Here is a 22,890-nt window from a genome sequence, read left to right as displayed (position 1 = left end):
CAGGAGCGCTCCGTATCTTCCATTGTGTACGCGTGTTTGTCAACATGTGTGCGATGACAGTGTGTGCGCTACCTATCAGTACGACAGCCAATCAAATTACATCCACGTTATTTTCGTCACAAATCATTCATCCAATCAAATTGCAGGAAAACCAAGCAGAACTGCTCTCAAACAACAGAACAATAAGTGAGGAAAATTATGCCACAAAGTGTTTCGTTCAGGTATTAAAACTACGACTTGGTGAACAAAACAGGAATTGATGTATGCAAATCATGCGGTTGGAAGATTACAGACGGAGACGCAACAACTTCCAACTTCGTTCGACATTTGAAGTTGCACAAAGAAGGGTACGTTTTGAATGTAAACTAACGTTTATTGGCTGAGTAACGTAACTTTTATTTGTTGTGTAGTTAAATCAGTGAGGCTGTAAACTCGCTGCTAACATTATAACCATAGAAATCTTATAAGTAGACGCAGCATCGAGCGCTACTGCCTGTCGCCGCTGACGTGACGTGCGGCCGCCATCTTGGAGTGGTGATCCGCTCCACTCAGTGCAATTCATTTGGCAGGAGCAATGAACTGTCAGCACATTTAATTCATATTACCTCACTGAATACCACTGATATTCACGCGCTTTTTTGTCACACGTGTAACTATGATAAAGGACATATGTCTTGGCGTGTTCATAATTTGCTTAAGAGTAATAGAATATTCTAACATGCTATAAGTGACCAGACGTCTGAGATCAAAACTGGGAATATAATCCCAGAGAAGGGGGGAAAAAAACATTCAGCTATTTTTAAGTTAAAGAAACAATATGATTAGGTTATATATACATGCGTATAGCCTACATAAACAATGTATGAATATATTAGATATCTATATATCTTACGGACCTATAGACCAGTGGTTCTCAAATGGGGATACTTGAAGGTATGCCAAGGGGTACATGATTTTTTTAAAAAAATATTCTAGAAATAGCAACGATTCAAAATCCTTCATAAATATATTTACTGAATAATAATTCAACAAAATATGAATGTAAATTCATAAACTGTGAAAGGAAATGCAACAATGCAATATTCAGTGTTGACAGCTAGATTTTTTGTAGACATGTTCCATAAATATCGATGTTAAAGACTTATTTTTTGTGAATAAATGTTTAGAATTAAGTTCATGAATCCAGATGGATCTCTATTACAATCCCCAAAGAGGGCACTTTAAGTTGATTACTTTTATGTGTAGAAATCTTTATTTAAAATTGAATCACTTGTTTATTTTTCAACAAGTTTTTAGTTATTTTTACTTTTTTTTTTCCAAATAGTTCAAGAAAGACCAATACAAATGAGCAATATTTTGCACTGTTATACAATTTAATAAATCAGAAACTGATGACATAGTGCTGTATTTTACTTCTTTATCTCTTTTTTCAACCAAAAATGCTTTGCTCTGATTAGGGGGTACTTGAATTAAAAAAATGTTCACAGGGGGTACATCACTGAAAAAAGGTTGAGAACCACTGTTATTGACTTATACTCTGTTGCTGCAACAGCAGAGAGTTTATTCTGTCTTGACACTTTGTATTGATATTTTCTATTACATTATTCCCTTAAATGATCATGTTTACAGTGATTGTTTTGTAGGTATTTTTCATGTATGTTGCTTTGGATAAAAGTGTCTGCCAAATACTTAACATATATAAACAGCTGAAAGTATTTATTTCAGCTAAAACCACCAATCTGTTTCACTGGATTCAGAATAAAACCAAATTCTGTCTTACCCAACAAAGTTAGTATTTGAATATTGTTACTTGAAGACTTATTCCTGGTTACAATAAAACAATAAAATGAGAATGCATCATAATCAGTGGCGGCTGTTAAATTTTGTTTTAGGTGGGCCTGAAAGTTTGTAAACCACATACCTGTAGGGGGGTCATCCTCCCCCAGAAGATTTCTTTGTGATTTTCACATATAAATATTGTAGTTCTTTGCTCCTGCTTAACTCTGTGGTAATATTTTTTTCACAAAATACAACCAATAGTATGTTAATGTTAAATCTTACTTGTGAAAAGTAATCCCCCAATTCCTATTTTCAACAGTTCGCTCATTTGAGCAGGAAAACGCTGAATACCAGCCCAGCATCTTTGTTTTCTACCTGTCAACTGTCAGTTTAGGCTGCTTGCCGGCTCTTAATCACCACTTCAAGATGGCGGCCAAATTGCTTGCGTCACAGCAGCCAATTCTGCGTCTACTTATAAGATGTCTATGGTTATAACGTCAATGCAAACACGGCAATGAACAGGATAGAAACTGCTGTGGAACTAGTTACAATGCAATATTCCATGGAAATACAATGTTAACACTTAGTACAGTTGCACTTGTTTTTTGAAATGTGTTTATACTGTAAAGGAATGAGTTAAATGTTTAGAATAACTAGTTAATAGTGCTATTATGAAGTGCAGTGTAAGGACTGTTTTTTTTTTTTTTATAAATACATACAGCGTTTTAAAAGCATACACAATCTGTGTACAGATATTAGTCTGTGGTTAAAAAGACTTGAAATGACTCAAAACTCAAAATGCAGGACTTGGGACTTGACTTGAGACTTCCCAGTATTGACTTTGGACTTGACTCGGGACTTGCCTGTCTTGACTCGGGACTTGACTCGAGACTTGAGGGCAAAGACTTGAGACTTACTTGTGACTTGCAAAACAATGACTTGGTCCCACCTTTGCCGATTGGTCCCTTGAGATACTAGGTTTTTCTTTTGTATCTACGCGGTTATGTGGTAGTTGCTAGGTCCTGCCATGCGCGTAACAGCTTACTTACAGAACAAATTACAATATCGCATACACTAATGTAAAGCGTATCACCAAGGAACTCCAACTTTTTGCAAACCTCAAACCTCAAAATTATTATCAGCTCAGTTTTGACCAAAATTGAGTTACTGGGTTTTGCATTTGGACGGGAGAGCTGCAGACCTAAGTTTGGTCATTTGGCGGGTTTTGTCTAGTGCAGTGGTTCTCAACCTTTTTTCAGTAATGTACCCCTGTGAACATTTTGTTTAATTCAAGTACCCCCTAATTAGAGCAAAGCATTTTTGGTTGAAAAAAAGAAATAAAGAAGTAAAATACAGCACTATGTCATCAGTTTCTGATTTATTAAATTGTATAACAGTGCAAAATATTGCTCATTTGTAGTGGTCTTTCTTGAAATATTTGGAAAAAAATATAAAAATAACCAAAAACTTGTTGAAAAATAAACAAGTGATTCAATTATAAATAAAGATTTCTACACATAGAAGTAATCATCAACTTAAAGTGCCCTCTTTGCGGATTGTAATAGAGATCCATCAGGATTCATCAACTTAATTCTAAACATTTCTTCACTAAAAAAGAAATCTTTAACATCAATATTTATGGAACATGTCCACAAAAAATCTAGCTGTCAACACTGAATATTGCATTGTTGCATTTCTTTTCACAGTTTATGAACTTACATTCATATTTTGTTGAATTATTATTCAATAAATATATCTGTAAAGAATTTTTAAATTGGAGCTGTTTTTAAAAAAAATCTCACGTACCCCTTGGCATACCTTCAAGTACCCCCATTTCAGAACCACTGGTCTAGTGAATAGGCTAACCTAGCATGATTTTGCTGTTATAATGGGACTTGAATGTTTGCATTGGAGGAGTTGTATTAGTGGTAGTTGTAATAGTAGTAGTAGTTGTGGGAGTAGTAGTAGTAGTAGTTGTTTTGGAAATAGTGGTACCAGTTTTAGTAGTAGTAGTAGTAGTTGTGATAGTAATAGTACTGGTTGTAATGTAGTAGTTGTGGAAGAAGTGGCCAGTTGTAGTAGTAGTAGTAGTAGCTGTGGTTGTTGTGGTAGTAATTGTAATAGCAGTAGTCGTTGCGGTAGTTAGCTGTAGTAGTAGTGGTTATAATGTAGTAGTAGTAGTAGTAGTAGTAGTTGTGGTAGTTAGTAGTAGTAGCTTATGGTACTAGTGGTTTTAGTGGCAGTAGTAATAGTAGTGGTAGTGGTAGTATTAGTTGTGATTGTAGTAGTTGCAGTTGTGGTGGGGATGTAGTAGTAATTGTGGTAGTTAGTAGTAGTAGCTTATGGTACTAGTGGTCTTAGTGGCAGTAGTAATAGTAGTGGTAGTGGTAGTATTAGTTGTGATTGTAGTAGTTGCAGTTGTGTTGGTGATGTAGTAGTAGTAGTAATAATAGTGGTGGTAGAAGTAGGGTAGTAGTAATAATAGTAGTATAAGTAGTATTAGTAATAGTAGCTGTGGTGGTGGTGGGGGTGGTAGTAGTAGTAATAATGGTAGTGTTTATAGTGGTATCAGAAATGGTGGTGGTGGTGGTAGTAGTAGTGGTAGTAGTAGTAGTAGTAGTAATAATAATGTAGTGGTAATAGTGGTGGTAGTAGTCACAGTTATATAAATATTAGCAGTGGTAGTAGTAGTAGTTAGTAGTAGTTGTGGAAGTAGTAGTACCAGTTTTTTAGCGGAAGTTGTGGTAGTAGCAGTAGTAGTTGTAGTAGTAGGAGTAATAGTAATTGTTATAAGGGTAGTAGTAGTAAAATAAATAAATGATAAAGGGGTTGTACTTGTATGGCGCTTTTCTACCTTCAAGATACTCAAAGTGCTTAGACACTACTTCCACATTTACCCATTCACACACACATTCACACACTGATGGAGGGAGCTGCCATGCAAGGCGCTAACCAGCACCCATCAGGGTGAAGTGTCTTGCTCGAAGACACAACGAACGTGACGAGGTTGGTACTAGGTGGGGATTGAACCAGGGACCCTCGGGTTGCGCACGGCCACTGGTAACAGTAGTTGTAGTTGCAGTAGTTAGCTGTTGTAGTAGTAGTAGTAGTGGTTATAATGTAGTAGAAGTAGTTGTGGTAGTTAGTAGTAGTAGATTGTGGTAGTAGTGGTGGTCTTAGTGGTAGAAGTAATAGTAGTTAGTTTTAGTAGTAGTAGTAGTAATGGTTATAATGGTAGTAGTAGTAGCTTATGGTACTAGTGGTCTTAGTGGCAATAGTAATAGTAGTGGTAGTGGTAGTATTAGTTGTGATTGTAGTAGTTGCAGTTGTGGTGGTGATGGTAGTAGTAGTAGTAGCAGTAGCAGTAGTAATAATAGGGGTGGTAGTAGTAGTAGTAGTAGCAGTAGCAGTAGTAATAATAGGGGTGGTAGTAGTAGTAGTAGTAATAGTAGGATAGTAATAATAATAGTAGTATTGGTAGTATTAGTAGTAATAGCAGTAGTAATAATAGGGTGGTAGTAGTATTAGTAGTAATAGTAGGATAGTAATAATAATAGTAGTATTGGTAGTATTAGTAGTAGTAGCGGTAGTAGTGGTAGTGGTGGTGGTAGTGGTAGTAGTAGTAATGGTAGTGGTTATAGTGGTAGCAGAAATGTTGGTGGTAGTAGTAGTAGTAATAATAATGTAGTGGTAGTAGTCACAGTAGTATAAATATTAGTAGTGGTAGTAGTAGTAGTTGGTAGTAGTTGTGGAAGTAGTGGTACCAGTTGTAGTATAGTAGTGGTTGTGGTAGTAGGAGTAGTAGTTGTGGTAGTTAGTTGTAGTAGTAGTAGTAATGTTATAATGGTAGTAGTAGTAGTGGTTGTAATGGTAATAGTAGTAGTAGTTGCAGTAGTTAGCTGTTGTAGTAGTAGTAGTGGTTATAATGTAGTAGAAGTAGTTGTGGTAGTTAGTAGTTGTAGCTTGTGTTAGTTGTGGTCTTAGTGGTAGAAGTAATAGTAGTGGTGGTAGTAGTACTAGTGGTAGTATTGTGATTGTACCCATAGCAGTTGTGGTGGTGATGATAGTAATAATAGTAGTAGTAGTAGTAGTAGTAGTAGTAGTAGTAGTAATAATAGTGTTAGGAGTAGTAGTAGGGTAGTTGTAATAATAGTAATATTGATAGTATTAGTAGTGGCAGTACTAGTGGTGGTGGTAGTAGTAGCAGTAGTAGTAGTAATAATGATAGTGGTAGCATAAATGGTGGTAGTAGGGTAGTAGTAAAAATGTAGGAGCAGTAGTAATAATGTTAGTGGTAATAGTGGTGGTAGTAGTCGCAGTAATATAAATATTAGTAGTGGAAATAGTAGTAGTGGTGGTGATGATAGTCTTACTACTTGTAGTAGTAGTGGTGGTAGTAAATGGTAAATGGGTTATACTTGTATAGCACTTTTCTACCTTCAAGATACTTAAAGCTCTTTGACACTATTTCCACATTCACCCATTCACACACACATTCCCACACACACGATCACACACACATTCACACACTGACGGCGGGAGCTGCCAAGCAAGACCCTAACCACGACCCATCAGGAGCAAGGCTGAAGTGTCTTGCTCAAGGGCACAATGGACGTGACTTGGATGGTGGAAGTAGTAGTAGTAGTATCAGAGATTCTGGGCCCCATGTAAAAAAATCACATGGGACCCCCTTCAACAGTTGATCTATTTTGTAAAATTGTCCTAATTTTCCCACCTATAAGGCTCCATGAGTGGTCCATCAATCCATCCATTTTTTACCGCTTGTCCCTCTCGGGTTCACAGGGGTCCTGGGGCCTATCCCAGCTGCATTCGGTACTTATTTCAAATTGGTAAAAAAAATACTTTAGAATGGTACTTTTAAGGATGACTAATAGTAGCCAAATAGTTTAACCATTGCAACTAAAGAGTTTGTTTGTTGGTATTGTAATTCATTAAAATGTTTATAAAAGTCATACCTGTGCCTGCCATTGGCCTTCAAAGTTCTTCTTCTTCTTTTGTCCTGTATTGGCGGTGAGACGTGCAATACCGCCACCAACTATATGGAGTGTTCTCTCGCCACTTTGGAACACTATACTCCTTTCCAAGCAGATCTCCTTGTGCGCTGATATTAATGTATATAGAATATATAAATACAAAATAAAGACCTATATTTATGTTTAAATGTGAAATGTGGAGATCTAAACTGAAAACTTCTTTCTTTGCCTAGGTAATATTATTGGCTCGGGAATATTCGTCAGTCCAAAGGGAGTGATGGAGAACGCCAGCTCAGTGGGCGTGGCCCTGTTCGTGTGGATCATCACAGGCGTTATCACCGCCATCGGGGCACTGTGCTACGCTGAGCTGGGTGTCACCATCCCCAAGTCGGGGGGGGACTACTCATATGTGAAGGACATCTTTGGAGGCTTGGCCGGGTGAGTAAACACTTGACAATTTCATAACTAAGGATCCGAGTGAGACATTTGCTGGAACAATAGTTATGAATGAAGAAATACATTCATAATTTAAGACCAAGAAGCTGTGTTAATACCACTCAAAGCTCTGTTCTGGAGCCTATCCCAGATGCGGAACGCTCTGTCGTTTTGTTTTGTTTTAGATACACAGTACTGTCCTGCCAAAACGCCAGTCAAATATCCTCTACATCAGGGATCATGGCAGTGTTGTGCCAGCTAGTACTTTTTTACTTTGCTTCTTATAACTTTCAGAAAGACAGTTTTAGAGAAAAAATACAACCTTAATAATGATTTTATGATGATTTTACCTTTTAAATTCCTTCCTCTACTTTCCTGACAATTTAAAATTTAAAGCCCACCAGGCTGCACCAAACTTTTGGTGCCTTGACACAGAAAAGTACAGTGGTGTACGCGCAGCAGCTATGAAGGTTGCAAGCCTGTTTGGTTCAACTTTGTCAATCAGCCTTTTCTGACATGAACTTCATCAAGAACAAACACCGAACACGCCTCACTGATGCACATCTGCAAGACTCACTCAGAGTTGCAGTGTCAAGTTACACACTAGTTACAACACACTAGTTAACAGCATGCAATGCCAGGCCTCCCACTAACTGACAAAGAAACAGATAACCAGAGGTGGGTAGAGTAGCCAGAAATTTTACTCAAGTAAGAGTACTGTTACTTTAGAGATTTATTACTCAAGTAAAAGTAAGGAGTAGTCACCCGAATATTTACTTGAGTAAAAGTGAAAAGTATGTTGTGAAAAAACTACTCAAGTACTGAGTAACTGATGAGTAACCTGTTTGTTTAATGATTACGGCAACAAATAATGCACAAAAACATAAAAAATAGCAATGAGCAAATTCAGAGCCAGGAATATCTCTTAAGCAGCTAAAACAATAATATATATTAAATGATAATACATTAGAATAAAAATAAAAATTAAGGCACATTGAGCCACAATAAGTTAACAGCACCATAGGCTCAGTAGGCATTGATTGATTGATTGAAACTTTTATTAGCAGATTGCACAGTACAGTACATATTCCGTACAATTGACCACTAAATGGTAACACCCCAATAAGTTTTTCAACCTTAATCAATTACTTAATAAATGACCAAGTCGAGGTGATCTACCTCATATATACATATACATACACACACATATCATATATATATATATATATATATATATATATAATATACATACATACATGCATTTAGATATACAGTATATAATTTATATTTATTTATTTTGCCGTTTTTGTTGACATGTTAAAGGGGTTTTAATGAATATACATGCATGTTTAACATATAAATTCCTATCTTTCATGAAGACAAGAATATAAGTTGGTGTATTACCTGATTCTGATGACTTGCATTGATTGGAATCAGACAGTATTGCTGATAACGTCCACGTTTTCATATGGAGGCGAAAAAAAGTTCCTCCTTTCTGTCTAATACCACATGAAAGTCGTTGGTTTTTGGCATCTTATTTGTCCAGCTTCCATATTCGTTTTTATACACTTTACAATAAATACATCGGCGGCAAACTCCGTAGCTTGCTCGCTTGTTTGCGCTGGCTTTTGGAGACTCTTATTTTGTTAACGCAGGCGCGATGGAGCGACACTTTTATTGTGAAGACAGGAACTGTGCGATCAGTCTTTAGGCTTTTGACAGGAAGTACAGTTGAAATAAAAAGTGTCTTTTTTCCTTTACACTTTTGATTGATTGATTGAAACTTTTATTAGTAGATTTCACAGTACAGTACATATTCCGTACAATTGACCACTAAATGTTAACACCCCGATAAGTTTTTCAACTTGTTTAAGTCGGGTCTTCGTGTGACGGTCATGTGACCACCAGGCTCTGTTTGATTGGTCCAACGTCACCAGTGACTGCATGTGATTGGTGAAACGCAGGCATGCGTAGATTCTACTTCGAAGGTCTGTCTGAAAAACCAAAACAAACATTAACAAATCGATTAAAAAAAGTAGCGATTAGCGAGCTGAATGTAGATAAATGGAGCGGAGTAAAAGTAGCGTTTCTTCTCTATAAATATACGCAAGTAAAAGTAAAAGTATGTTGCATAAAAACTACTCTTAGAAGTACAATTTATCCCAAAAGTTACTCAAGTAGATGTAACGGAGTAAATGTAGTGCGTTACTACCCACCTCTGCATACAGATAATACGTCATGAGAAATGCAGATATAAATTAAATACACAGAGGACGTACGTAAACGAAATTAAACGAGATCAAATATACCAAACGGGACAAGCTGTAGAAAAATGGATGGATGGATAGATACTTACGAACGAGGCATAATGATGCAATATGTACCTACAGCTAGCCTAAAAAGCATTTTAGCATCGATTTGCTTGCAGTCATGCACTTACTGACAAATATGCTTGATTAGCACAAGTCATTAGCATCAACAAAGCTCACCTTTTGTGCGTTCACACACAGCATAAAACGTTTGGTGGACAAAATGAGACAGAGAATGAGTGGCATAAAATATATCTTTTACTGCCATCGTTGAAGAAAACTGTCCATGTAAACAAACTATGGTGAGTTGAAGGACCGCCAAAATTAATAGGACAAAACGGCGCTCGCAGAATACTGTCATCAGAGATGCATGTTTAATACAAACAGTAGGATTTCAAATAATTAGGGAGGTTTGTATCACATTGTCCTCCTACAGAAACCCTATTAAAACAAAAAAATATTTTTTCCCACCCATCTTTTTCTATTTTAATACATTTTTTAAAAAGCTCCAAGGAACCATTAGTTGCAGACCCCCGAACTACCCGAATGCAAATGTGATCAAGTTGCAAACAGCCCCTTAAATCATCGAGTTAAGTTAATAAAACAAATGTTTAAGGCTGAATGTACAGTATGTCCGACATAAAGTTGCAAGGGCAGGATTACTTCACTCTGGGCTTATCTTCCGTTCATTTACTCAAGGTTATGGTTAAGGTTCATTGCTTGGGAATGCCGCAATTTCCCAGAAAACAGTATTGTTGAGCTGTTAACACACTGTACTGCACTAGCAGATTATAAACAACCTTTGTTTTCCCGTCCTAACAATTCTCACAAAGATACCTGGAATTGGGGTGTATTCTGAGAGAGGAATTCCCGCAGACAAAACAAAGATTGTTTATTTTCGCAGCGAACCGTTAAACATACATCAATGACCTTTTAAAGCCAGAGACTGCTCAGCTTGACACCCTGTGCCCTCGATCTTGGTTAAATACGCCATGTTTGTTTGTGTCCGTCCTGCACCTTTTTGTCCCCGGGAGTGAGGGGGGAAAAGCACAACAAAGGGTATTTGTTATGACAGACCTATTTCATCTATAGAAGCGTACTGTGTACAGGCCGCTATAGTTGGCGTGTGCACGTTGAACAATTTTTCACGTCAAACACACACATTCCAGTGAGATGATCCCTGCATAAGCCTCAGTTAAACCCTTGCAGGGGGGCCCCAGAATCACTCATCTTTATCATAATGTTGTTTGTCACCATCCAGGTTCTTGCGTCTGTGGATCGCCGTGCTGGTCATCTACCCGACCAACCAGGCTGTAATCGCGCTCACCTTCTCCAACTACGTTCTGCAGCCCCTTTTCCCCACGTGCTTCCCACCCGAGATCGGCCTGCGCCTGTTGGCCGCCCTCTGCCTCCGTGAGTCACATGCTTCGAACTAATTTTTCAGCTCCAAAACACAAAGTATGAGACATCTAATAGACATAAGCCAGCTGGAAAACTCTGATCTGATACAAAGTACAGTAGTTGGCTCTGAGCCTGACTGTGGGGTTATTCATTATAAATCAAATATTTTCAAAGCTACAACATAAAAAAAACTATTTATGACCTTCTAAATAGGGGTTATAATATCATTATACCACACACATAGTCATGCACACTCACTGAGGCTGAGCCAATCAGTGGCCATGATACTGAACAACATCCTCTAATTGGTTTGGTCTCATCTAGTTGTTAATACTACTGTAATGTTGAACGTTTTAGGTCATTCAGCCACTTTTATGCTTGAAATGCATAATTTAGGTCAAAATTTCAGAGAATATGCCTAAAAAATAACCCACAAAATCAATAGTTTGAAGCTGCAAACTTGGAAACGCAATGTTGCGAGGAGTATTTTCTTATCCATCCATTCATCCATCCATTTCCTACCGCTTATTCCCTTTTGGGGTCGCAGGGGGCGCCGGCGCCTATCTCAGCTACAATCGGGCGGAAGGCGGTGTACACCCTGGACAAGTCGCCATCTCATCGCAGGGCCAACACAGATAGACAGACAACATTCACACTCACATTCACACACTAGGGCCAATTTAGTGTTGCCAATCAACCTATCCCCAGGTGCATGTCTTTGGAAGTGGGAGGAAGCCAGAGTACCCGGAGGGAACCCACGCATTCACGGGGAGAACATGCAATCAATAAACTTTATTTGTGAACGTCATATGAATAAAAAGTAAAAATCTCAAATGATTCCATTCTATTGTACACAATTGTGTTAGCAACAGAAAATCTATCCATCCATCCATTTTGTACCGCTTGTCCCTTTTGGGGTTTCGGGGGGTGCTGGAGCCTATCTCAGCTGCATTCGGGCAGAAGGAGGGTACACCCTGGACAAGTTACCACCTCATCGCAGGGCCAACACAGATAGGAAGACAACATTCACACTCACATTCACACACTAGGGCCAATTTTAGTGTTGCCAATAAACCAATCCCCAGGTGCACGTCTTTGGAAGTGGGAGGAAGCCGGAGTACCCGGAGGGAACCCACGCATTCACGGGGAGAACATGCAAACTCCACACAGAAAGATCCCAAGCCCGGGATTGAAAGCAAAAAACTACTAATGGCTGTCGTTTAAATCTTTTGGCTTTTTGCCCCCAAAGCCCTTATCTGGTACACAAGGACTTGCTTGTAAACATCCATCCATTTTCTACCACTTATTCCCTTTGGGGTGGTGGGGGGCGCTGGTGGCTATCTCAGCTACAGTCGGGCGGAAGGCGGTGTACACCCTGGACAATTCGCCATCTCATCGCAGGGTCAACACAGATAGACAGACAACATTCACAAACTTGGGACCATTTAGTGTTGCCAATCAACCTATCCCCAGGTGCATGTCTTTGGAAGTGGGAGGAAGCCGGAGTACCCGAAGGGAACCCGCGCATTCACGGGTAGGACATGCAAACTCCACACAGAAAAATCCCGAGCCTGGGATTCAACCCAGGACTACTCAGGACCTTCGTATTGTGAGGCAGACGCACTAACCCTTCTTCCACCGTGAAGCCCTTGTTTGTAAACAATATAACGCAATTTAAATACAGCTATATCAACAATGTAACAATATGAATACCACTAAAAAAAGCACATATATGATTGTAAAGATAATCTAAGAAGATAACTGATAAATGTCGGTCTTCTCATGCTAGTATCGATCTGATACCAATACTATCATTGGTGTCTATATTAATAATAATAATAATTAGCTTTATTGCCTCTGAGGAGAAATTTGTCTTGGACATCAAGACACAGCGTTTTACATACATACATACATACATACATACATGCATCCAGTTCTTTCGACAGTACAGTGACGGCATTGAACATTGCGCAGGTATATCAGTTAGTTATGAGATCACACATTACACTCGCCCCTTATTGCAAACCTCCCATATTGTACTATTTCAATATTGCACTCCTTATTACTGCAGTTTTCTGTTACGTGTTTTGATTGCCAGTGGGACAAAGGAAAATCTATACCTGTTGAGTTTGTATGCTGCTGTTGCTATATTATCATTATTAAGATTGAAAAGACAGAAAAAGGCCACTTTGTCAAAAGAAAAAGGCCATAAAAAAATCTAAAAATATCCAGAAGAAAAAAGCCCGTTAGTTGGTAAAGTCCTGGCTAAATTATTTTCCTGTTATCTTATACCAAGTGTTGGCACTGACATGGCACTGCTGGATCCGAATCCCTCCACAAACTTAACACACGCTGAACAAATACTGCAAGAGGACATCAGACAACATGCGAGACGCACAATGATGAGTGCAAACGTTGTCTCAGGGTGATGGGCCAAAATCTTCAACCAGGACTGGAGAAAAGTGGTTTGAGCCTCATAAACAACTGACGTCCTCCCTAAAAGACCCATAACCATAAATGTCCCTAACAAGTTCTATTTATGTATTTTTTGCTCGTGAAAATGAATCCTGGTGTGCCATCATCTACAGGACTAAAGCCCGTTTCCTCGCCTGGACAGCGAGGATAAAGGCATATAAAGCTATTATTTTAATCAGTTAATTGCATGTTTTGATCAACAATTACTTCAAAAGTGATATCATTATGAGCAAAAAGAAAATATAAAATAAGCGCCATTTCCAGACTTCCCTACACACTAAAAAAATACTTGGTTATTTTCATAACCCAATTTATGAGTTGCTAGTGTTGGGTTAAATGTTGGAGTTATTTTTATGAATAGTAATACATTTTTTGGGTTATAAAGGTATTATTTTAACTCAATTTCTGGGTTTTCAAAATTATGAATCATTTTTTGGCTGTTTTTGAACGAGTAACGTATTTTTGTTATATTAAAATGTTACTTTTTTCTTGAAAGGAATTTCATTATGGATTAATCTAACATTATTTACAATCACCCAACAATGAGTTAGCCATCAGTTAACTTTGGGTAAAAAAATTCAACCCAATAGTTTGGTGGGGAATAACCCAGCATTAAGTTATCCTAACTATACTTTTTGGTTAAACAGTTCAACGCAAAAGTTGGGTTGAAAAATGTACCCAAAATGTTGAGTTAAAATTTTTCACATAAGGGGTTTGTCTTTTTCTGAACCAGCAGTTGGGCACGAAAACTCGAGACAATCTGGCTCAGAACAAGGGTAATGGGAAACATGTTGAAACAATCAGGGGTCAGGGATGACGTCAGACTGATGACACAAGAGGAAGGTCAAGTGATCTGAAACAAGAGGAGTTACTTTTCATAATCCATCCATCCATTTTCTACCGCTTATTCCCTTTTGGGGTCGCTGGCGCCTATTTCAGCTACAATCGGGGGGAAGGCAGTGTACACCCTGGACAAGTCGCATCTGTGTTGGCCCTGTTTTTCATAATAAAACATGCCATTCACAAGACAAAAAAAACAGGACAAGACATCCCCACCAGAGTTGCACAAAACAGGAACTTAGGGAGTCCAATCCTAACAGAACATAACTAAATAAAACATGATCCGGCCACGGAAATGTGATTGTAAACAATGTTAATGAGATTAATCCTTAATAAAATTCCCTTCAAGGAAAAAGTACCTTTTTTAACAAAGAATGGCTTTTACCCAAAAAAAGCATTCCTCATCGTAAACCCAAAAATGGTTCATAGTTTTGAAAACCCCGAAATTTAGTTGAAATAATACCCTTATAACCCCAAAAATGGATTGCTCTTCATAAAAAGAACTCTGAAATTTAACCCAACACTCGCAACTCATAAATTGGGTTATCAAAATAACCCAGCATTAGTGTGTATGGAGCAATAAAGGGACTGAAATCCTGTTTGTAAATTCACTGGCATGGCAGTGCATGTGTGTCGCTGCCATCTCAACAGTCAGCTCAGCATGTTCCGCTCGCACGAGCAGATTATTTGATGTTGTTTATTCATCTCGCCGACCCCAAAAGAAGCAACACTGCCATAAAAAGTTGGCATTGACAAATAAAGAAACAAGTATTAACACTAAGAAACAGGCACTGAAAAATATACAATATTTAATTGGGTTAATTTTGATATCTGGACGTTTTGCAGTGTCATTTTTTAGGGACAGTTCTTTCATTTTTTTTCTCACCAGAACGTTAAAAACAATACCATCAAATTGGAAGTGGAAAACACTTCAAATATTGACACTGAAAATAAATGGGCATCATATTTTTGAGAATATCAAAATTGATTGTATTTTCAGCGTCAATACTTATTTTCAGTGTCAGTTTTCACCAATGCCTCATTTTATTTTCAAGTCAACAACTTAAGTGGTAGTGTTCAAGCGCCGCCACTTGCAAGTTTGCAGATGGACAACTTGTGTGCTGCATGTTAAGTGCATCTTTAGGCATCCCCCGGGGGGTCTCTTTAACACCGCCCAAGTGGCTCCTTGGAGCTTTTTCAAAAATGTATTAATATAGAAAAAGATAGGTGAAAAATCTATTTTTGTTTTAATATGGTTCCTGTAGGACAGGGGTAGGGAACCTATGGCTCTAGAGCCAGATGTGGCTCTTTTGATGACTGCACCTGGCTCTCAGATAAATCCTAGCGGATATTGCTTTACAATAAATAATAAAAAAATAACAGTAAATAATGAATAATTCCGCTGGCAATCACAGTGTCAAAAATAACGTTCAAAATATAAAACATTCTCATGCATTTTAATCCATCCATCCGGTTTCTACCGCACCTGTTCAAGAAGTCGCATTAATGGTAAGAAGATAAGCGGAAGATGATGGATGGATGGAAGTATTTTATTTTTTGTTGGTTAGCTTCAGAATAACCATGTTATTAAAATGAATAAGAGACTTATTATAAATGTTGGTCCTACTTAAAAATGCACGCATTTAGTTGTATTCAGTCTTAAAAAAATATTATATGGCTCTCATGGAAATACTTTTTAAAATATTTGGCTTGTATGGCTCTCTCAGCCAAAAACGTTCCCGACCCCTGCTGTAGGAGGACAGCATGATAAAAAAATCCTTAATTGTTAGAAATGCCACTGTTAATATTAAATCTCATGATTTAATCTCATCTCATGATTCTCTGAGAGCGCTATTTTGTCCTAATTTTGGCGGTCCTTGAAGTCACCATAGTTTGTTTACATTTAAAACATTCTTCAACAATGCCAGAGAAAGACATATTTTATGCCAATCATTCTTTAGTCTCATTTTGCCCACCAAACTTTTTATGCTGTGTGTGAATGCACAAAGGTGAGCTTTGTTGATGCTGTTGACTGGTGTGGAATGTTTATCAAGCATTTTTGGTTAGTGCAAGACTGCAAGCTAATTGATGCTCAAACATGCTATTTCGGCTAGCTTTGTGTACATATAGCATCATTATGCCTCACTTGTAGGTATATTTGAGTTAATTTAGTTTCCTTTACTTATGGCCTCCTGTGCATTTAATTTATATCTGCATTTCTCAAGACATATTATCTGTATTGCCTGCGTTAGTTGTTCCAGACCACAGCAAACGTAACCCAGTTTGCAAAGATTGTTATAAATCCTTAAGGTATAGACAGCTTTCCGTTTACTTTCACTTGGACACGCACATTTATACCTTTGGCCATTTTAAGCCAGTAATTTAGAGAAGTTATCTCACCCTCAGAGAAGCCTACGTTTTAATAATGTTCTCCAATTTTGTAAAAATGTGTAGAATAAATTTTACATTTTAACATATCTGTCAACAAAGATTTGTGTCAGTGACACGTGGTCATTTTGTTAGTATGCTAATACAGCTAATATAGACACTTATATCATGTGTTGACTTCATTATAACACTTTTGGGTTGCTGAACCCTGCCATAGCCGTTTTTCAATTTGTTCCTTTAAGCCGAAGCCAAAATCCGACCTCTTTTTTTATGATAGGTAGACAGTGCCAGCTGAATCCAGCACTCATGAGCAAAGCCAAAGACACGTCACATGTAGTCAAAAGTGCAGCTCTTAATCGCCTTCCACCCTCTGCCCTGACACTATCTGTGGTCACATGACAAAATGAACTCATGCTAGGATCTGTGTTTTTCAACCTTTTTTTTTAGCCAAGGCACATTTTTTGCGCTGAAAAAAACAGGAGGCACACCACCAGCAGAAATCATTAAAAAACAAAACTAATTTGACAGTAAAAAATCCTTCTTGCGATTGTTGGATATGACTTTAAACCATGACCAACCATGCATCAATATAGCTCTTGTCTCAAAGTAGGTGTACTGTCACGACCCGTCGCATCACGCCGTGACTTATTTTGAGTTTTCTGCTGTTTTCCTGTGTGTAGTGTTTTAGTTCTTGTTTTGCGCTCCTATTTTGGTGGCTTTTTGTCTTTTTTTTGGTATTTTCCTGTAGCAGTTTTGTCTTCCTTTGAGCGATATTTCCCGCATCTACTTGGTTTTAGCAATCAAGAATATTTCAGTTGTTTTTATCCTTCTTTGTGGGGACATTGTTGACTCTCATGTCATGTTCGGATGTACATTATGGACGCCGTCTTTGCCCCACAGTAAGTCTTTGCTGTCGTCTGGCATCCTGTTTTTTTTTACTTTGTAGCCAGTTCAGTTTTAATTTCGTTCTGCATAGCCTTCCCTAAGCTTCAATGCCTTTTCTTAGGGGCACTCATCTTTTGTTTATTTTTGGTTTAAGCATCAGACACCTCTTTACCTGCGCATTGCCTCCCGCTGTTTCCAACATCTACGGAGCAATTAACTACCTGCTGCCACCTACTGATATGGAAGAGTATTACACGGTTACTCTGCCGAGCTCTAGAGAGCACCGACACTCAATAACACATAATTTGCAGACTATAACTACTGGTTTGCAAAAAATATTTTTAACCCAAATAGGTGAAATTAGATAATTTCACACAACACACCAGACTGTATCTCGTTGAAAAACACTTCAGTGGATGATATGTATTTTCTCTTTGTGCGTCTCCAGTGCTGTTGACATGGGTAAACTGCTCCAGTGTACGGTGGGCGACGAGGGTGCAGGACATATTCACAGCGGGCAAGCTGCTGGCCCTGGCACTTATCATCATCATGGGCATTGTGCAGATCTGCAAGGGTGAGTCCAGCTTCCACACTCCAGACTACACTCCCGGTCACCGGGGGCATTGGCTCCACAGGGAGGGTCAGTGGGTTTCGCTGAGGCCCCTCCAGCGCTAATATCAGCATGGTTTTGTGGCTTTAGCAGTCACAACATGGCTGAGGGCCAGTTATTATAAGGGCCCCATGCAGGACGAGGCCCCAGAGATAACAAGATGGCAATTTACTTTGGGGTATTTGGGCGGCTTATGCTATGAGGTGGTAAATCTCCACAGGCATAGGAAGACGTACCGTTTTGTACATTTCAAATGAAGGGGAATGATCTCGCACCTGCAGGAGAATACTACTGGCTGGAGCCAGCGAATGCCTTCGAGCCCTTCCAGGACTATGACGTGGGATTGATCGCCTTAGCCTTCTTGCAAGGCTCCTTCGCCTACGGGGGTTGGAACTTCCTCAACTATGTCACAGAGGAGCTGGTGGACCCCTATGTGTAAGACTCCTTTCCCACAGTCCAGCTTTCAGACCGCTTTATATCTAATTCCCTCTGCTTTAATAACGTTATAGTCCAAAATTGCCCCTCCTCGAAGATTACTTTAAAATTCACTTTCACAATTGACCCTAATGCCAAAAGCTGTCAGCATCAAAAAAATATGTCAAAAATATTCTATATTCCAAGATTAATCTAATCAGTATATTTCAAATTACTTTACCATCAAATATATACATATATATATACAGTACAGGTCAAAAGTTTGGACACACCTTTTCCTCATTCAATGCGTTTTTCTTATTTTCATGTAAATTGTCACTGAAGGCATCAAAAGTGGAGTGCATGTGGAGTTATGTACTTAACAAAAAAAGGTGAAATAACTGAAAACCTGTTTTTATATTCTAGTTTCCTCAAAATAGCCACCCTTTGCTCTGATTACTTTTTTGCACACTCTTGGCATTCTCTTGATGAGCTTCAAAAGGTAGTCACCTGAAATGGTTTTCACTTCATAGGTGTGCTTGAAGCTCATCGAGAGAATGCCAAGAGTGTGCAAAGCGGTAATCAGAGCAAAGGGTGACTATTTTAAAGAAAATAAAAACATGTTTTCAGTTATTTCACCTTTTTTTGTTAAGTGCATAACTAACTTCACATGTGTTCATTCATAGTTTTAATGCTTTCAGTGACAATCTACAATGTATATAGTCATGAAAAGAAATAAAACGTATTGAATGAGGAGAAGGTGTGTCCAAACTTTTGGCCTGTACTATATATATATATATATATATATATATATATATATATATATATATATATATATATATATATATATATATATATATATATATATATATATATATATATATATATATATATATATATATATATATATATATATATATATATATATATATATATATATATATGGTTGCAAAGCTGGAACTTAAAGGAATTGACGGAAGGGCACCACCAGGAGTGGAGCCTGCGGCTTAATTTGACTCAACACGGGGAACCGTGTTGGGTGTATGGGGTATCGGACTGTCTTATTGTGGCGGTCCGTTCCCTGTACGATCAGTGCCAGAGCTTGGTTCGCATTGCCGGCAGTAAGTCGAACACATTTCCAGTGAGGGTTGGACTCCGCCAAGGCTGTCCTTTGTCACCGATTCTGTTCATAACTTTTATGGACAGAATTTCTAGGCGCAGTCAAGGCGTTGAGGGGTTCCGGTTTGGTAACCGCAGGATTAGGTCTCTGCTTTTTGCAGATGATGTGGTCCTGATGGCTTCATCTGACCGGGATCTTCAGCTCTCGCTGGATCGGTTCGCAGCCGAGTGTGAAGCGACCGGAATGAGAATCAGCACCTCCAAGTCCGAGTCTATGGTTCTCGCCCGGAAAAGGGTGGAGTGCCATCTCCGGGTTGGGGAGGAGACCCTGCCCCAAGTGGAGGAGTTCAAGTACCTAGGAGTCTTGTTCACGAGTGAGGGAAGAGTGGATCGTGAGATCGACAGGCGGATCGGTGCGGCGTCTTCAGTAATGCGGACGTTGTACCGATCCGTTGTGGTGAAGAAGGAGCTGAGCCGGAACGCAAAGCTCTCAATTTACCGGTCGATCTACGTTCCCATCCTCACCTATGGTCATGAGCTTTGGGTCACGACCGAAAGGATAAGATCACGGGTACAAGCGGCCGAAATGAGTTTCCTCCGCCGTGTGGCGGGGCTCTCCCTTAGAGATAGGGTGAGAAGCTCTGCCATCCGGGAGGGACTCAAAGTAAAGCCGCTGCTCCTTCACATCGAGAGGAGCCAGATGAGGTGGTTCGGGCATCTGGTCAGGATGCCACCCGAACGCCTCCCTAGGGAGGTGTTTAGGGCACGTCCAACCGGTAGGAGGCCACGGGGAAGACCCAGGACACGTTGGGAAGACTATGTCTCCCGGCTGGCCTGGGAACGCCTCGGGATCCCCCGGGAAGAGCTAGACGAAGTGGCTGGGGAGAGGGAAGTCTGGGTTTCCCTGCTTAGGCTGTTGCCCCCGCGACCCGACCTCGGATAAGCGGAAGTCGATGGATGATGGATATATATATATATATATCCATCCATCCATCCATTTTCTACCGCTTATTCCCTTTCGGGGTCGCGGGGGGCGCTGGCGCCTATCTCAGCTACAATCGGGCGGAAGGCGGGGTACACCCTGGACAAGTCGCCACCTCATCGCAGGGCCAACACAGATAGACAGACAACATTCACACTCACATTCACACACTAGGGCCAATTTAGTGTTGCCAATCAACCTATCCCCAGGTGCATGTCTTTGGAAGTGGGAGGAAGCCGGAGGTATATATATTTACCAAATAAAGGTCATTAATAAATCTATGTTACTCCATAATAATATGTTACTCCATAGTTTTTATTGATAAAAACAAAAACATATCCATAATACACATTTGAAGGAGTGTATGGCCTGAGATGGATTAATGATTGGAAGCAACATTAATTTTCATGCAGTGTTATTTCTGCGACAGTGGCAGCTTTAAAACAAAAACTCATGACTCTTGAGGTCCTCAGGGTAAAATTGGTGTTTACTCACTTTAAACAGGAAGTATTCAAAAAAAAAATCTTCAAAGTTTTACTATCACTATGGGGGGTTAACACTTCAAAGGCCAGTATGTTTGCATAACTGTTTTTTTTTCCAAACAAAATAAAAGACCAATGACATACACACAGAGTTTTATTTTTACACTTTCGAACATCATGAAAGATGCACACTTATGATTTAGTAGCAAGGCACACTTGCAGAAAACATAAAAAATTAGTCATTTTGCTAAATGCTGAATGCTGCGGAGTTGGAAAAAGAAGCATCATCTGATGGACAAAGTAAAAATAGTACAGTTGTCTCTAAGTATCTATACTACAGTAGTATCGACCACTAGAAGAGACCAATCAGTATCATGGCCACTGATTGGCTCGGCCTCAGCAGCATTACTATGTTGGTTTAAAAGGTTGAAAAGGTGACTAAAGTGTGTTATTTCATGTCTTGAGGAATCTCATAATGTTGTCAAACTTATTTAGGAGGTCGTAAACAATGTTTTATGCTCCAGCTTTGAAAATATTCAATGAATAACTAATGATTCCTACTTTGCAGAAAATTGATTATTGCGGCAGTGTTTCCCGCAACGCTTTGTTGTTAAGGCGGCCGCCTTAACAACAAAGGGCCACCGCCTAAACTAAAGTCTTAAAAAAAAATACATATATATATATATATATATATATATATACATATATATATATATATATATACATATATATATATATATACACTGTGTATATATATATATATATATATATATATATATATATATATATATATATTTATCTATATAGATATTTATTTTTTTGCCCCACTTTTATCTCATTTTTTCAAACACTTATTGCAAACACTTATTTACAGTAAGTCATTAATCGGACTAGATCATTATTTTTTCTTAGTAAGTCAATATTTACTAAGTCAAAATAATGACATACTTGGTATCTCAGGTAACTAAGACTGTTTTGTTTTTTGTTTTTACTTTACGGAAAAAATATTGAGATATCTATCGTATATTGCCATTCGGCATATGGAGCGGAAAACACAACCACGGTCTGTAGTCTATTGGCGACAGGCCAAATTATACTTTTCCTGACACCCCCCCAGCCCCTTCCCTGTCCGTCCACCTGTCCCGGGCGACTCCCCCTTCCCACCTTGACTAACAAATATTCTGGGGGAAACATTGTGCGGGCATGTTCGGAACCAATTAACAGCGAAAAACTAATTGAAAAGCAGCCTCACTAATTGCATTAATTTATGTTCACATAAATTTGGGTTTAAAAAATAGCTTTTTCAAAGAGACATTTCTTGTCACAAATAACAAATGGGATGTTTGTGTAATTTTGCCATTTGAAGCTCTTCAATCAATCAATCAATGTTTATTTATATAGCCGCAAATCACAAATGTCTCAAAGGACTGCACAAATCATTACGACTACAACATCCTCGGAAGAACCCACAAAAGGGCAAGGAAAACTCACACCCAGTGGGCAGGGAGAATTCACATCCAGTGGGACGCCAGTGACAATGCTGACTATGAGAAACCTTAGAGAGGACCTCAGATGTGGGCAACCCCCCCCCCTCTAGGGGACCGAAAGCAATGGATGTCGAGCGGGTCTAACATGATACTGTGAAAGTTCAATCCATAGTGGCTCCAACACAGCCGCGAGAGTTCAGTTCAAGCGGATCCAAGACAGCAGCGAGAGTCCCGTCCACAGGAAACCATCTCAAGCGGAGGCGGATCAGCAGCGTAGAGATGTCCCCAAC

The 22,890-nt window shown here is 39.0% G+C and overlaps 1 protein-coding gene across 2 annotated transcripts in view; it reads left to right on the top strand.

Annotated features, from left to right (window-relative positions):
• Window positions 1–22,890, top strand: part of slc7a8a (solute carrier family 7 member 8a) — a 60,382-nt gene that overhangs the window by 24,123 nt on the left and 13,369 nt on the right. The window contains exons 2-5 of one of the 2 annotated variants that reach the window (XM_061913622.1): window positions 7,007–7,211; window positions 10,779–10,930; window positions 17,955–18,080; window positions 18,398–18,551. In XM_061913622.1, the coding sequence (XP_061769606.1) occupies window positions 7,007–7,211; window positions 10,779–10,930; window positions 17,955–18,080; window positions 18,398–18,551 (637 nt within the window). Of the gene's footprint in view, window positions 1–7,006; window positions 7,212–10,778; window positions 10,931–17,954; window positions 18,081–18,397; window positions 18,552–22,890 lie in introns of those variants that run through there. The other variant, XM_061913623.1, reaches the window with a different exon arrangement.

The sequence above is a fragment of the Nerophis ophidion genome, linkage group LG10, assembly GCF_033978795.1.
Source record: "Nerophis ophidion isolate RoL-2023_Sa linkage group LG10, RoL_Noph_v1.0, whole genome shotgun sequence".
Classification (NCBI taxonomy): domain Eukaryota; kingdom Metazoa; phylum Chordata; class Actinopteri; order Syngnathiformes; family Syngnathidae; genus Nerophis; species Nerophis ophidion.
This window is presented reverse-complemented; position numbering and strand designations above follow the sequence as displayed.